At 41.5% G+C, this 16,459-nt stretch overlaps 1 protein-coding gene across 1 annotated transcript in view; it reads left to right on the top strand.

The window, feature by feature from the left end:
- LOC115082063 (vomeronasal type-2 receptor 26-like) overlaps nt 1-16,459 on the top strand; it is a 69,058-nt gene that overhangs the window by 2,188 nt on the left and 50,411 nt on the right. The window contains exons 3-4 of the mRNA XM_029586325.1: nt 5,979-7,031; nt 12,062-12,353. Of these exons, the coding sequence (XP_029442185.1) occupies nt 5,979-7,031; nt 12,062-12,353 (1,345 nt within the window). The remainder of the gene's footprint in view (nt 1-5,978; nt 7,032-12,061; nt 12,354-16,459) is intronic.

Genomic DNA, 16,459 nt, shown 5'->3' on the forward strand with positions numbered 1-16,459 from the left:
GACTTCAACCAGCAAGGAGACATTCTCATTGGGGCAATATTTCTTATCCATACTACGTCCATTTCTCAAGAGCTCATATTTCAGGAAGCTCCACCACTGATATCCTGTGAGGGGTAAGGGCACTTAGGGGTTATTTCTGTCTGTGCTGGGTGAAAGTCCATGGGTGCTTTTTTCTTACAAACTTTCTAATGCTCTTCAAAGCAAAAAAAAAAGTGTATTTTTGAAACTTGCTGTAGGTACACAGTACCTGTGAGCATTTATTCTTTCTGCAGGTAATAAACAATAGGCATAACCTAAAGCCAATTTTGCACAGAGTATAATATATTATAAGGTGAACTGTTCTGTTTTAGGGATTCTAGAATTGTGTGTTAGTTGCTTTTTTTTCTAACTTGCTGATCTTTCTCAGAGGAGATGCTTCTGACTCCCTGTCTGAAGCTTTATCAAGATGAAAATCATTTTAATCTAAATTAAATCCTGTTTCAAATTCCTGATACTGCTTGTTATTGAGTAGGTTTGAAGAAGATCATACTGTGGGACTTTTTTCAAGGACAATAATATGTGTAGTGTTAAAAATGCAATTACCGTGTGCTATTTTCCCCCTGGAAATGCATTCTCTCAGTGTGGGTAACAGTACACATACAGTTTTTTTAGGTGATTGATTCACTTTTTATCCTAGTAATTTGCTTTAAAAATTTAACTTTCCCGATAGAAATAGTGTCTCAGCTGATATCCTCCCAAGGATTCGAAAGAGTATGAAAAACATTTCCAAAAGAAAATGTGTGAAATTCCGATGAGTCCTTTAAGATGCTAAATTTGTGCCTGCTCTAAATACAGTACAAAGTCAGCTGGGATGGAAATACCTGTTGTACTGGTCAGCCCCAAATTTTAAAAGGGAAACTCGGGAAAGAGAGGATTTTACATTACCCGTATATTTTTATTGGTTTCCCAATTACTTGTTCTCTTATTCATTGCTCTGACCAGACTTAGCCAGCTATCGCAGGCTAGTTATAAATATTGATGCAAGTCAAATAAATTTTAGCCATGTCAGCGGAATACTCCACACCTATTTTTATCCTGTTAAATGGTAGCCCAGTAATGATTTAACAAGCTAAAATTTCACCAGTGAGACAGGAAATTTAAATCTTGCAGTCTGTCAAAAGTTGCCATGACAAGCCCTTTTGAATAGCGACCTTTTTCCCTACCAATTCAGTGTGCCTCAACTTCTAAGATTTGGTGTCACTATTCACGAGGAAGTATTATTATATTTAATAACATTATTTGTTCATATTGTTTAATGTGATATTTTTTATTCCTTTAGCTTCATAAATTTCCTTTAATATCATGATTCAAAATATAAAAACAAATGTGAGAAAGCAGAAATATGTATCTCACTCCACAAGAAAGGGCAAAAGCCTGGATCTCTCTTATCTTAAAAATGATGAGACTTCAGATACCAGGCTCAACATACCAACATCACAGAATAATGATGAGGTATTGTATAGTTCATATGGAAGAACAAACTATCAATATTCCCAATAACTCGGGCTGCCAAATCTTTAAAACAATATTATTCATTAAAACAGAGGGTTCTAACTTAGACAAAAATGAATTTCCAATATTCTTACATGTGCACAACCAAGTGATATGGAGGCAAAAACACTACAAGCTAATTCTAACCTGAGTGAAGAAATGCTATTATAAAAACAAAATAAATATGGAAAACTTTAATACAAGTTACCATTCAGTGAGCTAGTGAGCAAGAAATTTTCCAGGATAACTTTACCTGGCTATACCAGGAAAACTCTGACACTGAAAATACCTGCAAAAAGTTTAGGACAGGCATCTGAAGTGGCCTAACTTAACTAACTTGGGCCTGAATTTTATAAGGTCACAGACCTTCGATAATCCGGTGGTAATGTGGGGGTGAAGCGGGGGGCGGCCCTATGAAAGCCGGCAGTGATCGTACCTCGGAGGTGCAATCGCTGCCGGCTTTCACGCCCAACAGCACCATCGTAAAAGGTGGGGCTATTGGGCGTGCAATACACTATGAAAATGACCCCCTTAGCCAGAGAGGGCCAATAAAAAGCTCTGTCTCACCTTTCCTGAATTTGCCAGTTGCCTACATTTCATTTTTAAGAGATGTTTGGTTTGCTTTTTGTTAGTATGGATGCTCATATGTAAAATGCCCAATAGTTGAAGGGTGTGAGAAAAAATTACTTTTACATAACTAACTAACTAAATAAATAAATAAAGTGTTACCACATCCTGGGAGCACCTCAAACTCACTGTTTCATACTCAGGCAATGACTTGCCTGGAAAAAATATACCCACTTAGCAGAGGATATTTTTTATCTGCAGATATGCATAGCTAATACCCACACTTTGTGGGAGAATTTTTGTGAATATTTTAATGTAATTAAATTTAATATTTTAGGTCTACCTTAAATGACTGGCTTCCAAAGCAAACTGAAATACATAATCGATGTGTAGCCAAAACAGAAGCATAGCCTTATATTATATTGAATATATCATAGGCAAGTTTGCATGTTTTCTGGTATCTTGATACAGTAGATGAAATAATAAGCAACTATTTTTTACAACTGGACAATTTTTTTAATTCACTGACTATAGTCAGATTATAAATATTATACTGTATATGCACAAGTAAGTCAGCAGTAGTTTATATCAAGCAATCTATAGAGTTTATATCAAGCAGTTTGATGTAGAATCCATGCAGTACTGTAGTGTGTTATCTGCAGGTTTTAGATCAGGCAATCTGATATGGAATTCTTGCAGGATTGTAGTGTGATACCTGCAGGTTTTATATCTCACAATCAGATATAGAATGCTTGCAGTAATGTAGTGTGATATCTGCAGGCTTTATATCAGAGAATCTGATACTGAATCCTTGCAGGATTATAGTGTGATACCTGCAGGTTTTATACGAAGCAATCTGATATAGAATCCTTACTGTATTGTCATGCGATACCTGCAGGGTTTATGTCAGGCAATCTTTTATAGGATCCTTGCAGTATTGCAGTGTGTTGCCTGCAGATTACATTTCAATCAGGCTGATTTAGAATCCTTGCAGTACTGTAGTGTGATACCTGCAGGCTTTTATATCCAGCAGTTTGATCTAGAATCCTTGCAGTACTTTACTGTGATACCTATAGGTTTTTGATCAGGCAATCTGATATAGAATCCTTGCAGTAATGTTGTGTGATACCTGCAGGTTTTATATCAGGCAATCTGATATAGAATGCTTGCAGTATTGTTCATGTGATACCTGTAGGTTTTATATCAGGCAATCTGATATAGAATGCTTGTATTACTGTAGTGTGATACCTGCAGGTGTTATATCAAGCAAACCGATATAAAATCCTTGCAATATTTTAGTGTGATATCTGCAGGTTTGTATCAGGCAATCTGATGTAGAATCCCTTCAGTTCTGTAGGGTGATACCTGCAGGTTTTATATCAAGAATGTGATATTAAATCCTTGCAGTTCTGCATTGTGATACCGGCAGGTTTTATATCAAGCAGTCTGGTATAAAATCCTTGGAGTATTTTAGTGGGATACATATGGGTTTTATATTAAGCAATATGATATAGAATCTTTGCAATATTGTAGTTTGATTCCTGTAGGTTTTATATCATGCAAAATGATATAGAATCCTTGGAGTATTGTAGTGGGATACCTGCAGGTTTTATATCAAGCAAACTGATATGAAATCCTTGCAATATTGTAGTGTGATACATGATTTTTTAAAATTTATTTACCAAGCAATCTAATATAGAATACTTGCAGCACTCTAGTGTGATACCTGCAGGTTTTGTTACGATCCACCCTGTTGCTGCTGAAGTATCTCACCTTTTTCCTCTAGAGGCCGCTCCGAAGCCAGGGCCTTGCCTGTGTACCATCCAGGATTGGCTCCAGGGCCTAGGAGGCCTAGCTGTTCCTCAGGCTTGCCTGTGGCTTGCTTGGCTCCGCTTGGACTTCCTGGTTCGGCCACGCCCTTCTCCCTAGGGGCCGGCACGCGGCACTCCACCTCAGTTATAGGGCCAGTGAGGGGCGGTCCAGGTGAACTCCTCCCAGGGAGTTGCCCGCATAGAGCAGTATAAAAGGACTTTCACTTCAGTTCCTGTTTGCCTTTGGATTGGGCTCCACATTTGCCTGTGACCTCTCCTGATCCGGGTCCTCCATGGTCTTGCTTGTCTTGACGGCTCCCTGCCCATTGCCTTGATGTCTGTTCCGGATGTTGCCTTGATGTTTGTACCTGATCCAGTTCCTGATCCAGTTCCTGATCCAGTTCCTAATGTTCCTACCTGCTTTAGGCTGCCAGGAGTGCAGTAACCCACCGCTTCCTCTTCCCTGTGCTCGTCCCGCTCCTGCGCTTGTAGGACAGGGTGCTCCATGACCAGTCCAGCCGTGCTGGCTGTGTAGGGCGCCCTGAGAAACAGTGCCAATGTCTTACTTCCTAGCCCTCGTCTATGATGTCTTGCTTCAGCCCTCGTCTATGATGTCTTCAGTGTTCTAAGGACTCTGTCTGTCATCGTCCTCTGTCCGGCCTGCCGCCCTATGCCGTTACCCAGCGGCAGATCCGAAAGGGCTTGGAACAGTCGGAGGACCGTTCATCAATCAACATTGTGTTGTTGGTTGCCATGGGCGTGCAGATCCGGCTGAGGGTCTGTTCCTTATTCCTGCTTCAGTACCCGCCTGGCTCTCCATGCTTGCATCGGCTCACCTCCCAAGGTGTGGCTTGGGGCTGCTCCCCGAGTCTTGCCGTGGCCAAGGGCTCACCACCTGCTCTAGAGGCGACCGCGCTCCTCGCGCTCGTAACAGGTTTGATATGAGTTGATTGTATTATTTATTTATTTGCAAACATTTGATGGGTAAAATATGATCATATTTTGAAGCATTGAACAGGATTCTGTCAACCAAATTTTGGATATCGTGAAAGGCCTTCAATGTATTTTTAGGAAAAACTAAATAGAATTACAGTAATCTAATTTAGAGACTACTAGGGATTGTAAAACTGTCCTAAAGTCATCAGCTCTAAGAACTGCTTTAGTTTATGCAAAATTCATAATTTTCAAAAAGACACTTGGACTACTTTTTTTTTTTTACATGGGATTTGAATGAGAGTTGCAAGTCAAAAATTACTCCTAGATTTCAGACTTCTTGAACAAAAGAAATTGTGCAGCTCTGAAAGCGCATTGTTAAGAGAAAATATATCAAAGCGGTCTTACTGAAGTAAATAACTTCTGTTTAGTTACATTTAAAGAAAGTCAGTTATGGCTGAGCCAGCTCTTTATTGTTGACAAATATATTGAAATTAAACCCGAGTTCTTCTTTTCATCTGTTGATGCTAGAAATAAAAATATTTGTCTATATATAAATGATATTGTAGATGTAACCATCACAATAGTTTGCTATATTTTGTGAGGATAATGAGTTACTGAGAAAAGTTTAGCAGGAGAATGGGTAGGAGGTAAGGGAGAAATATTCAAATCTCAGGTTTTGTCTGGGAAATTCAAAAAGTTACTGGAACAAGCCCTTTGACCTCTTACCAGTTTTGTTATATCAGCCTCTGAGAGATAGTTATTGAGCCGGATGGGAAAGTTCCCTGGATACATTTATCTGACTAACTAGAAACCTGTTCAGATAGCAGATCTAATTTATCTGGCTAACTTAGGGGGTCATTTTCTAACGGGATTGCACGCGATACCTAGATCGGGGTGGAATCGGGGCGGCGTCAGCACCAGAAGGGGAGGAGTCGGGGCGGCACCGGGGTGGATGCGCGGTGGAGACATCGCTGGCAGTGAAAAGGTAAGATCCCTTATCACCGCCAGTAACGCGCCCAATATCACCACCTTTCACCATGGCGCACCAGAAGGAGAGGAGTCGGGGCAGCACCGGGGTGGACGCGGCGGAGACATCGCTGGCAGTGAAAAGGTAAGATCCCTTATCACCGCCAGTAACGTGCCCAAGTTCACCACCTTTCACCATGGCGCACCAGAAGGGGAGGAGTCGGGGCAGCACCGGGGTGGACGCGGCGGGGACATCACTGGCAGTGATGTGGTAAGAATCCTTATCACCACCAGTAACGCGCCCAATATCACCACCTTTCAACATGGCGCACCAGAAGGGGAGGAGTCGGGGCAGCACCGGGGTGGACGCGGTGGAGACATCACTGGCAGTGAAAAGGTAAGATCCCTTATCACCGCCAGTAACGCGCCCAATATCACCACCTTTCACCATGGCGCACCAGAAGGGGAGGAGTCGGGGCAGCACCGGGGTGGACGCGGCGGGGACATCACTGGCAGTGAAAAGGTAAGATCCCTTATCACTGCCAGTAACGCGCCCAATATCACCACCTTTCACCGTGGCGCACCAGAAGGGGAGGAGTCGGGGCAGCACCGGGGTGGACGCGGCGGGGACATCACTGGCAGTGAAAAGGTAAGATCCCTTATCACCACCAGTAACGCGCCCAAGATCACCACCTTTCACCGTGGCGCACCAGAAGGGGAGGAGTCGGGGCAGCACCGGGGTGGACGCGGCGGGGACATCACTGGCAGTGAAAAGGTAAGATCCCTTATCACCGCCAGTAACGCGCCCAATATCACCACCTTTCACCATGGCGCACCAGAAGGGGAGGAGTCGGGGCACCACCGGGGTGGACGCGGCGGGGACATCACTGGCAGTGAAAAGGTAAGAACCCTTATCACCGCCAGTAACGCGCCCAAGTTCACCACCTTTCACCATGGCGCACCAGAAGGGGAGGAGTCGGGGCAGCACCGGGGTGGACGCGGCGGGGACATCACTGGCAGTGAAAAGGTAAGATCCCTTATCACCACCAGTAACGTGCCCAAGTTCACCACCTTTCACCATGGCGCACCAGAAGGGGAGGAGTCGGGGCAGCACCGGGGTGGACGCGGCGGAGACATCACTGGCAGTGAAACGGTAAGAACCCTTATCACCGCCAGTAACGCGCCCAAGATCACCACCTTTCACCGTGGTGCTATTGGTTTGTGAAAGCCGGCAGTGATAACACCGAGGTGGTGCGATCGCTGATGACTTTTGCAGGCCCACCCCCCCGCTTCGGCCCCCCGCCCCCGGTACTGCGTGATTCTCAAAGGCCTGGGATTTTAGAAAATCCAGGCCTTAGCTGGATAAGTCTCAATATCACTACTTATCCAACTAACAGGGTTACTTAACAAAATGTGTTAGGGTGTTATCATGCGTGTTAGGGCCCTAACTGTACCGTGTATGATAAATAGTGCATCACAAAATGCATATGCAAATTTAAAATTAGTATTCAAGTGGATGGAGTTTGGTCAGAGTAAATGGAATTGAGGGTCAGTTAACATGGCTTGAGGTAAAGTAACGCAGAGCAATGCTAGTTCTCATGTTGGAAATAACTACAACTTTTTTCTGTGCATTACGCCTACATTAACTGTGCAGTACTGGCTAAAATGGTTTGGGAGGGGGGAGGGGAGAGGGGACGGGAGGGGGGAGGAAAGAGAAAGAGAGAGTCTGTGGATACTCACTTATAAGTTAACTTTTTATACACTGTAAGAGGGGTATTATCAACTCAGGGTGAGGTTTGTGGGGTAGGTATTGGGGCAGTTTTACATGCACAGTCATAGGTACAAACAGCACAGTTGCCATCAGTGAAGATTTACTGTCATTTGGAGTGATTAAATTAAAAAAAATATATATATATTTTATTGATGCACTCTCTACCTAGCTGCAATCAAGCTAAGTAGATAGTAAATTTTACAAATCTACTCTTTTAACTTTCTTCATTCCAAATCACATAAAATCTTCACTGATAGCAACTTTGCTGTTTGTACCTATGACTGTACATGTAAAACTGCCCCCCAAAACTTACCCCACCCCCCCCCAAAACTCACCCCAAGTTACTAGTGCACTCCCTTACAGTGGTATAAATAGTTAACTTATATGTGAGCCTCTACAGAGTTTCTCTCTCTCTCTCTCTCTGCCCGAATTGCCATTCGCAATAAATATCTTTTTGGTTGGTAATGCACCTGTGTGCAGGAAAATTATCCTAACCACACACCCTTTTTTATCACAGGCACTATTTCTGTGCTATTTATAGTAATTTGATAAATCTAAGTTAGCCAAATAAGTAACTCCTCCCCATTATGCCTTCATCCTGCCCACCACTTAACTGGCAAATATCTGCCTCTCAGTCCTAAATTTTGGCACAAGGTCTGGATTCACTATTCTCACACAGAATAGTGAATCGCGCGGTACAGGGAGGCGGGCTTTTGCACCCAATAGCACCACCGTGAAAGGTGGCGCTATTGGGCGCGCTACTGGCGGTGATAAGAATTCTTACCTTTCCCTGTCAAAGTCGTCGAGAGTCCGCCCCGATGCCACCCCAACTCCGCCCCGATCTAGGTATCGCACACGTAAAGTCCCTTAGCGCGTGTGATACCTTTAGAAAATGACCGCCTAAGTTAGGTACCGAGGATTTTAGCTTTCAGCTGAAAATTCTCCTAAATTTAGACCTTCAATTTATTTTCCTATTTTAGGAGCCTATTAGATGCCTGGCGCTGAAAATCACTGCTAAGTGCTTAAATTTTTTCCTTCCCTAAATCCACTTCCAAAGCTGCCAACTTTTACAGTCCTAAATTTAGGCTTCCTCTGAAACTAGACACCTAAATTTAGGGATTAAGCTGCAGTTTTCTTTATTTTTGCTTTTTGTTATTTTTATTAACGATTTGTTTTAAATTGTATGAAATTAATGTATATGTCATGTCTATAATTTGTTTTATTGTAAATTGCTTAGCAATGTTGATAAGGGATTCATAAATTTTAAAATAAATAAATACCAGTCAGCTTTCAAAGGGGACAATTTACGCTCCTAAAATCTTTGAAACTTGGCCTCAGAGAGATTTAACTGTAGGTCAAGAGTGAGAAGGGGTCATGGATGAATAGAATATGTGACTGCACGGTGGGCAGTTGCAAATGAGTAGCCTGGGTGGAGCAGGGAATCCTTACCTGCTGACATCTTCTGTGTTTATAATTAGAAATTAGTGGCATATTACAGGTTCTGTTACTCATTCAGCACCTTGATTTGGATGGGGAAGTGCTGAAAGGCCTAACTTTCTCTCCTGACCTAACCCTGCCCCTGGGCTCACCCAAAATTTGGCCAATTAAATTGAGCTGGGCTAGGAAGAAAGTTAAGTGGCCAGTGCTGATTTTCAGCACAACCCGATCTAGGTGCTGCTACAGCAGGCATTAATCTGAATTTATATTAACACAGAAGTCCCTTCCAGCAGACTCCGTAACCTCCCTCCCACCTTCCAGACTATAACAGTAAAAGAAATCTCCCTATGGCCATCCCTCCTACTTCCTGGAACTTCAATCGTTTTACCTTAATTATTTTTCCATTTGTTTATGGAATGTTTTTCTACTAATTATTTAATATTCAATTATTTCTGGATAATTATTTCTTCAATATGAAATTGTGAAATTTCCAAGAAATAGATTTTAAACAAAAATATTAAAACAAATGTCCTTATCCATTTCCCTTCCTCATTCTCTCCCCTCTATCAAAACTATAAAAACAAAAGTCCCCGCTGCCATCTCCTCTCCATTCCAGCTTTCCTGCTGTAAAAAATATAAATACAAATGTCCCTGCACCCATTTCCCTTCCCTTCAGCTCTCCTGTTGAAAACAATAGAAAAACCTTGCCAGGGATCCCTTTCATCTTTCCCAATTGCCAAAAAAATTGATAGCTTGGGGCTGGATAGAGAAGGAAAGAAGGTTCCCTCAAAAGGGCTTCACTTTATTTTCCGGACAAAATATTAGGAAGGAGGTGAGATGACCAAGGGGACATTTGTTTTAATATTTCTGACAGAAGGGAGAGCAAAGGGCGCCATGGATATTTCTAAGAAAGTGATGACAGAAGGCTGGGAGGAAGGGAGGGCATGGAGAGCAGATACAGACTGGAGGGAGAGAGGAGCAATCTCTGCCTTGGTGGTGATAGTGTGGGCAGTGGATGGAAGGGAAGAGAGCTTAGTTGGTAATTAATGATTTTCAGTATTGATTGACTAGTTTTGGTTCTGGAAACCAACCACAGTAAACCTAGTTAGAGTGAGGAAACGTTTCAGCTGCAAACCTAGCCAGTTAGTTTCAGCTGAAAATTTGCCTAAAGATGACCTATTAAAATTAATCAGTTATCTTTGCCACTCAGTCAAAAACTAATACTGGCTAACTGGTTTACCAGTCTTCCACATTTACCAATGCCAAAATTACTGAGGTACACATAGGTAACATACACTGCAGTTTCTCAGCCTCTCACATCTCATACTGGATATCTAGATTACTAGTTTTCCATGGGTAACTGTCCCAGCCTTACTGAGGTACACATAGCTTTCATACACTGCAGTTTCTCAGCCTCTCACATCTCATACTGGCTGTCTAGATTACTAGTTTTCCATGGGTAACTGTGCCAGTCTTACTGAGGTACACATAGGTAACATACACTGCAGTTTCTCAGCCTCTCGGATCTCATACTGGCTATCTAGATTACTAGTTTTCCATGGGTAACTGTGCCAGACTTACTGAGGTACACATAGCTTTCATACACTGCAGTTTCTCAGCCTCTCGGATCTCATACTGACTATCTAGATTACTAGTTTTCCATGGGTAACTGTGCCAGCCTTACTGAGGTACACATAGGTATCATACACTGCAGTTTCTCAGCCTCTCGGATCTCATACTGACTATCTAGATTACTAGTTTTCCATGGGTAACTGTGCCAGCCTTACTGAGGTACACGTAGCTTTCATACACTGCAGTTTCTCAGCCTCTCACATCTCATACTGGCTATCTAGATTACTAGTTTTCCATGGGTAACTGTCCCGGCGTTACTGAGGTACACATAGGTATCATACACTGCAGTTTCTCAGCCTCTCACATCTCATACTGGCTATCTAGATTACTAGTTTTCCATGGGTAACTGTGCCAGCCTTACTGAGGTACACATAGGTAACATACACTGCAGTTTCTCAGCCTCTCACATCTCATACTGGCTATCTAGATTACTAGTTTTCCATGGGTAACTGTGCCAGCCTTACTGAGGTACACATAGCTTTCATACACTGCAGTTTCGCAGCCTCTCACATCTCATACTGGTTATCTAGATTACTAGTTTTCCATGGGTAACTGTGCCAGCCTTATTAAGGTACACATAGGTATCATACACTGCAGTTTCTCATCCTCTCACATCTCATAGTGGCTATCTAGATTACTAGTTTTCCATGGGTAACTGTGCCAGATTTACTGAGGTACACATAGGTAACATGCACTGCAGTTTCTCAGCCTCTCGGATCTCATACTGGCTATCTAGATTACTAGTTTTCCATGGGTAACTGTGCCAGATTCACTGAGGTACACAGGTAATATACACTGCAGTTTCTCAGCGTCTCGGGTCTCATACTGGCTATCTAGATTACTAGTTTTCCATGGGTAACTGTACCAGATTTACCGAGATTCATGTAGGAAATATGTACTGCAGCTCCCTGATCCACTATGTTGGTTATCTCATTAAAAATTTGATCATATTTGCTTGGCAAGATCTCCTTCTTTGTTAATCTATTTGGGTTGGGGTCCTATAATTGGAAATTATTATACTATCCTTTTCTTCATTAGTGTTTCCAAAGCTTTTGCAGACTACCAGTTGCCTTGATAGACGTGGATTCCTGACTCCTCCTTGATCCCACTTTTGTGGAGTGAGGCTACATCTGCTCTCCTTCATAATCTTATAATCTTACCTGTCTTCAAAGACAACTTGATCAGCAGCATGACAAGGAGAATTAATATTTCCATGAACTATATCAGTGTTCTTGAATGTGTTCCCATAGGTCCTAATGAATTCCACATTTCAATTATGATATAAGGAACCATTTATAGAGTACCTTACCCTATTTAATACAATAAATGTGATTATGTAGACTTGGTTTGGTAGCTATTGAGTATATGATGGTGAAAAATCTATTACATATGTATTTACTTCATTCTGCAGATTCCACATCAGGTATTACCGAGATATTCTAGCCATGATTTTTGCTATAGAAGAAATTAACCAATCTTCAGACTTATTACCCAATATCACTCTTGGGTTCCGTATCTTTGAGTCCTGCATGTCTCAGATCAGAGCCATCTGGGGAATATTGGCATTTCTATCGGGGAAACATAGTCCCATTCCTGGTTACAGCTGCCAGTCCCACCCATTACTGGCTGGTATCATTGGAGAGCTGATGTCATCTATATCTGTCCCTCTGGCCAGAATACTAGGGCTTTATCATTATCCACAGGTACTGTACTCTAAATACAAAGCACATGTTCATTGATTCAGAGGTTAACGTTAGGGTCCATTGATTATTGCATTGATGTGTTTCCAGAACAATGCAAGTTCCAATGATCTCTTGCTTTGACTTTCCATGATCCTGGCAATCACCGTCTTCCTGTGCATCATTTTCCCAAACAGAATTGGTAGTAATAGGGAGGGGAATTTTCAAAGCTTTTCTCAATGGTAAATACTGAAAATTGCTCACTCTGCATTGCAGATAAAAGCACCCAGGCTAGGCACATCAGGGGAACTTTTACCTATGTTTAGGATTGCCAACTGGCTTCAGATTTTCAGAACAGGTTGATCCAGTCCTGCTTTTACTCCAATGCATGCTTTTCTTAGTGAATGCAATAGGGCAATCAGAATATGTCCCAGCATGCAATGGCATAAAACCAGGACTGGATCAACCGATCCTGAAAATCTGGAGTCAGTTGGCAACCCTACCCATGTCAGAAAAGGGAAGGGACAGGGAAGACTTGGGATTAGGTGCAGGGAGAAAAATTCCACTTAGACTTCCCATGTATACAACGTCATAGCAGGTGAAAAGATATATGCTGAGAGTGATGCCTCTTTCTTCTGACTGGCCCACTTTTCAAAGGGAAGCCAGTGAAAACCACACCCCCTCTTCCCTAGTACATGCGTAAAAATATGAAAAGGAATCAGCAACATGTCTGCTTTTACCAGCAGGTGGGATCAGAAACGGGATTAAGTCAGAGAAGGCAATAACATACAGTTTTGCATTTTCAAAACTATGTGCACAATTTTTCAGGGAAAAAGAATTCACAGAAAATAAAATGATGCAGATCTCTGCAGATACATTTTCCCTAGGCAACTTCCAAAGGGAAATTATGCATATACTCTCCTTTGAGAATTGATGCAAATCGAATGGAAATGAACTAGCGCACTTTGCAACAATCCATATAAATGTAAAGATAGCCCCAAAAATAAAACAATGGTCTTTTTCTGCTCTGCCATATTGATGTTTTAATGCAGTTAATTAGTCTGTCTTTCTAGCATTCATTATCTCTGTATAATCAAGTTAAATATCCATTTATGTAGTTTACCTTGTCTTTTACATTTTATACAATGTAAACATACTGTAATACATATATTGGTATATATCTGCAGCAATGCATAGAAACAGAGAGCCTGCGAATGGCATACAGTATAATATGTGTTTGCTACAGCAGAATATATTGTAAGGGAGATCATATGGTGGAAAACATTTTTATGTTTGCAATATGTATATGTTGAAGAATATAGAAACAGAAATAATGGCAGAAGAAGACCAATAGGCCCATAAAGTCTGCCCAGCAAGCTTTCACACTTATTTTCTCATACTTATCTGTTACTCCGACCGCTGAGTTCAGGGCCCTTATTGGTAACTTTTCGATTCTAATTTCCTTCCACCCCCGCCATTGATGCAGAGAGCAGTGTTTGGAGCTGAATCAAAGTGAAGTATAAGGCTTAATGTTTGAGGGTAGTAACCGTCATATCGAGCAAGTTGTCCCGATGTATGAGACCCAGTACTCATACTGCTCAGAACAATGCCTTGTTAGATGTTGTCTGGATGTAAATCCTATTTCTTCATTCCCCCTGCCATTGAAGCAGTGAGCTGCGCTGGATATGCATTCAAAATGAACTATCAGGCTTAATTTGTTAGGGGTAGTAACCGCCGCAACAAGCAAGCTACTCCCACGCTTATTTGTTTACCTAGACTGTGCAATTCATTCTTTGTTGGTTGATGTCTGAATAGAAATCCTCTTTTCTTCATTCTCCCTGCCTTTGAAGCATTGAGCTGCGCTGGATATGCTTTCCAAGTGAAGTAACAGGCTTAATTGGTTCAGGGTAGTAACCGCCGCAACAAGCAAGCTACTCCCATGCTTATTTGTTTACCCAGACTGTGCAACTCAGTCCTTGTTGGTTGTTGTCTGAATGTAAATCCTCTTATCTTTTTTTAATTTATTTATTTTATTTAGACAATTTTTATATACCGACATTCATATTGATTTCATGTTGGTTTACAATACAATGCATTAAACATAAAATGCAGCATGTGATAACATAATTCTTGAAACCAATTTAAAACAAAATAAGATAGACATTTAATCGATTAAATATATAAAATAAAATAAAATGTTATCATGGAATCCAATAAAACAAATTGATGATAACAGGCTAATAGTTAAAAATGACCACTGATTTAATTTAACTAAAACCGCACCAGACTAAGTTTATGGTAAGAATTAATAGTGGATTGGTAGTAGTTTAATAGCAATTTGGTAAACATTAGAACAGGTTAGTAAAGGGAGAGAATCTGGACCTAGGGGTAAACTTGATTGGATAAAAGCCTGTTCAAATAACCAAGTCTTTAAAAGTTTCTTAAATCTGTGTATGTTTGACTCTGTCCGAATATCAAGGGCAAGCGAATTCCAAATTTTAGGTCCGGCCAAAGATAATGATTTTTCCCTAACTGAACTTAAATGGGCTATTTTTGGGGATGGTATTTTTAGCAGTGCTTTGCCTAGGGATCTTAGATTATGTGATGGAGTGTGGATGCGAAGAGATGCATTCAACCATTCAGTGTTATTGCCATATACTGCTTTATGGATTAATGACAAACTTTTGTATTGAATTCGCGACTAGACTGGTAACAAATGTAATTCTATCAAAACGGGGGTAACATGATCATATATTTTGTACTAGTCAGAAGCCATGCGTCTGCGTTTTGCAATAATTGTAGAGGACGGATAGTTGAAATTGGTAGGCATAAAAATAAGGCATTGCATTAATCAAGTTTTGGTAGAATAAGTGCCTGTAAGACAGTGCGAAAGTCATTGCCGTGAAGAAGTGGTTTCAATTTTTTTTAGGATTTGCAGCTTATAAAAGCCATCTCTCATTATGGCTTTTATTGAAGCTTTTATACTCGGTTCAGAATCAAGAATGCAGCCGAGATCTCTTGCTTCATATCTGATGTTATAGGATTGGTCGCAAGAACTAATATCTGTTTCTAATTTCTCTGTAACTTTATTACAAATAAATAAAATTTCAGTTTTGGAATTGTTTAGTGATAGGGACATGTGGGAAAGTAGATTGTAATGAATCTTTGATAGGCAAAAGAATTTGAACATCATCAGCAAATAAGAAATGAACCAACCCTAAGCCTGCTAAAAATCTACAAAGGGAGGCCATGTAAATATTAATAAGGGTGGGAGACAAGGAGGAGCCTTGAGGAACCCCTGTCTGAAGCTCAACTATATCGGATTCTGTCGTTCCTAATTTTACTTTAAAGGGCCTATTCATTCCCCCCTGCTGTTGAAGCAGAGATCTACGCTGGATATGCATTGAAAGTGAAGTATCAGGCTTAATTGGTTTGGGGTAGTAACTACCGCAACAAGCAAGCTACTCCCATGCTTATTTGTTTACCCAGACTGTGCTACCTTGTTGGTTGTTGCCTGAATGCAAATCCTCTTTTCCACATTTCCTCTTGCCGATCGTCTTAACAATTGGGTTCGGCTAGAGGGAGAAAAAAAATCTGATCGGTGGTGATGTGAATCGGAATCGCTTTCGATTCACATCGTTAATTTTTTTTAGTGAGGCCCGACCCTTTAAAGATGGCACCGGCCAGCCAGTGCTCCTACCATGTGACAGGGGCCGGCCAATGGCACGGATACCCTGTCACATGGTAAGGGCAAAGGGCCATCGGCGCCATCTTTATGAGTGGCAGCCAACGGCCCGAGAATGGGAGATCGCTCCCGGGACCACCACTAGACCACCAGGTAATTTAAAAATGTTTTGGGGGGCTCGGGAGGGTGGGGGAAGGTAAGGGATTAGTTTTATAGGGTCGGGGTGGGTTTAGGGGTTGTTTTGGTATGCCGGTTTTCCCGCCCTCCCCCCTCCCCCTCCCCTGATTTACGATTTTTCACGATAAATCGGGGGAATTTATATTGTATCTTGACTCAACAATTTTTGACGATTTAAAAAATATCTGACGATTTTTTTAAATCGTCAAAAAACGATTCACATCCCTAGCATAGAGTGATATTGGAGTTGCATTAACTGTGTGAATGT

The sequence above is a fragment of the Rhinatrema bivittatum genome, unplaced genomic scaffold, assembly GCF_901001135.1.
Source record: "Rhinatrema bivittatum unplaced genomic scaffold, aRhiBiv1.1, whole genome shotgun sequence".
Lineage (NCBI taxonomy): Eukaryota > Metazoa > Chordata > Amphibia > Gymnophiona > Rhinatrematidae > Rhinatrema > Rhinatrema bivittatum.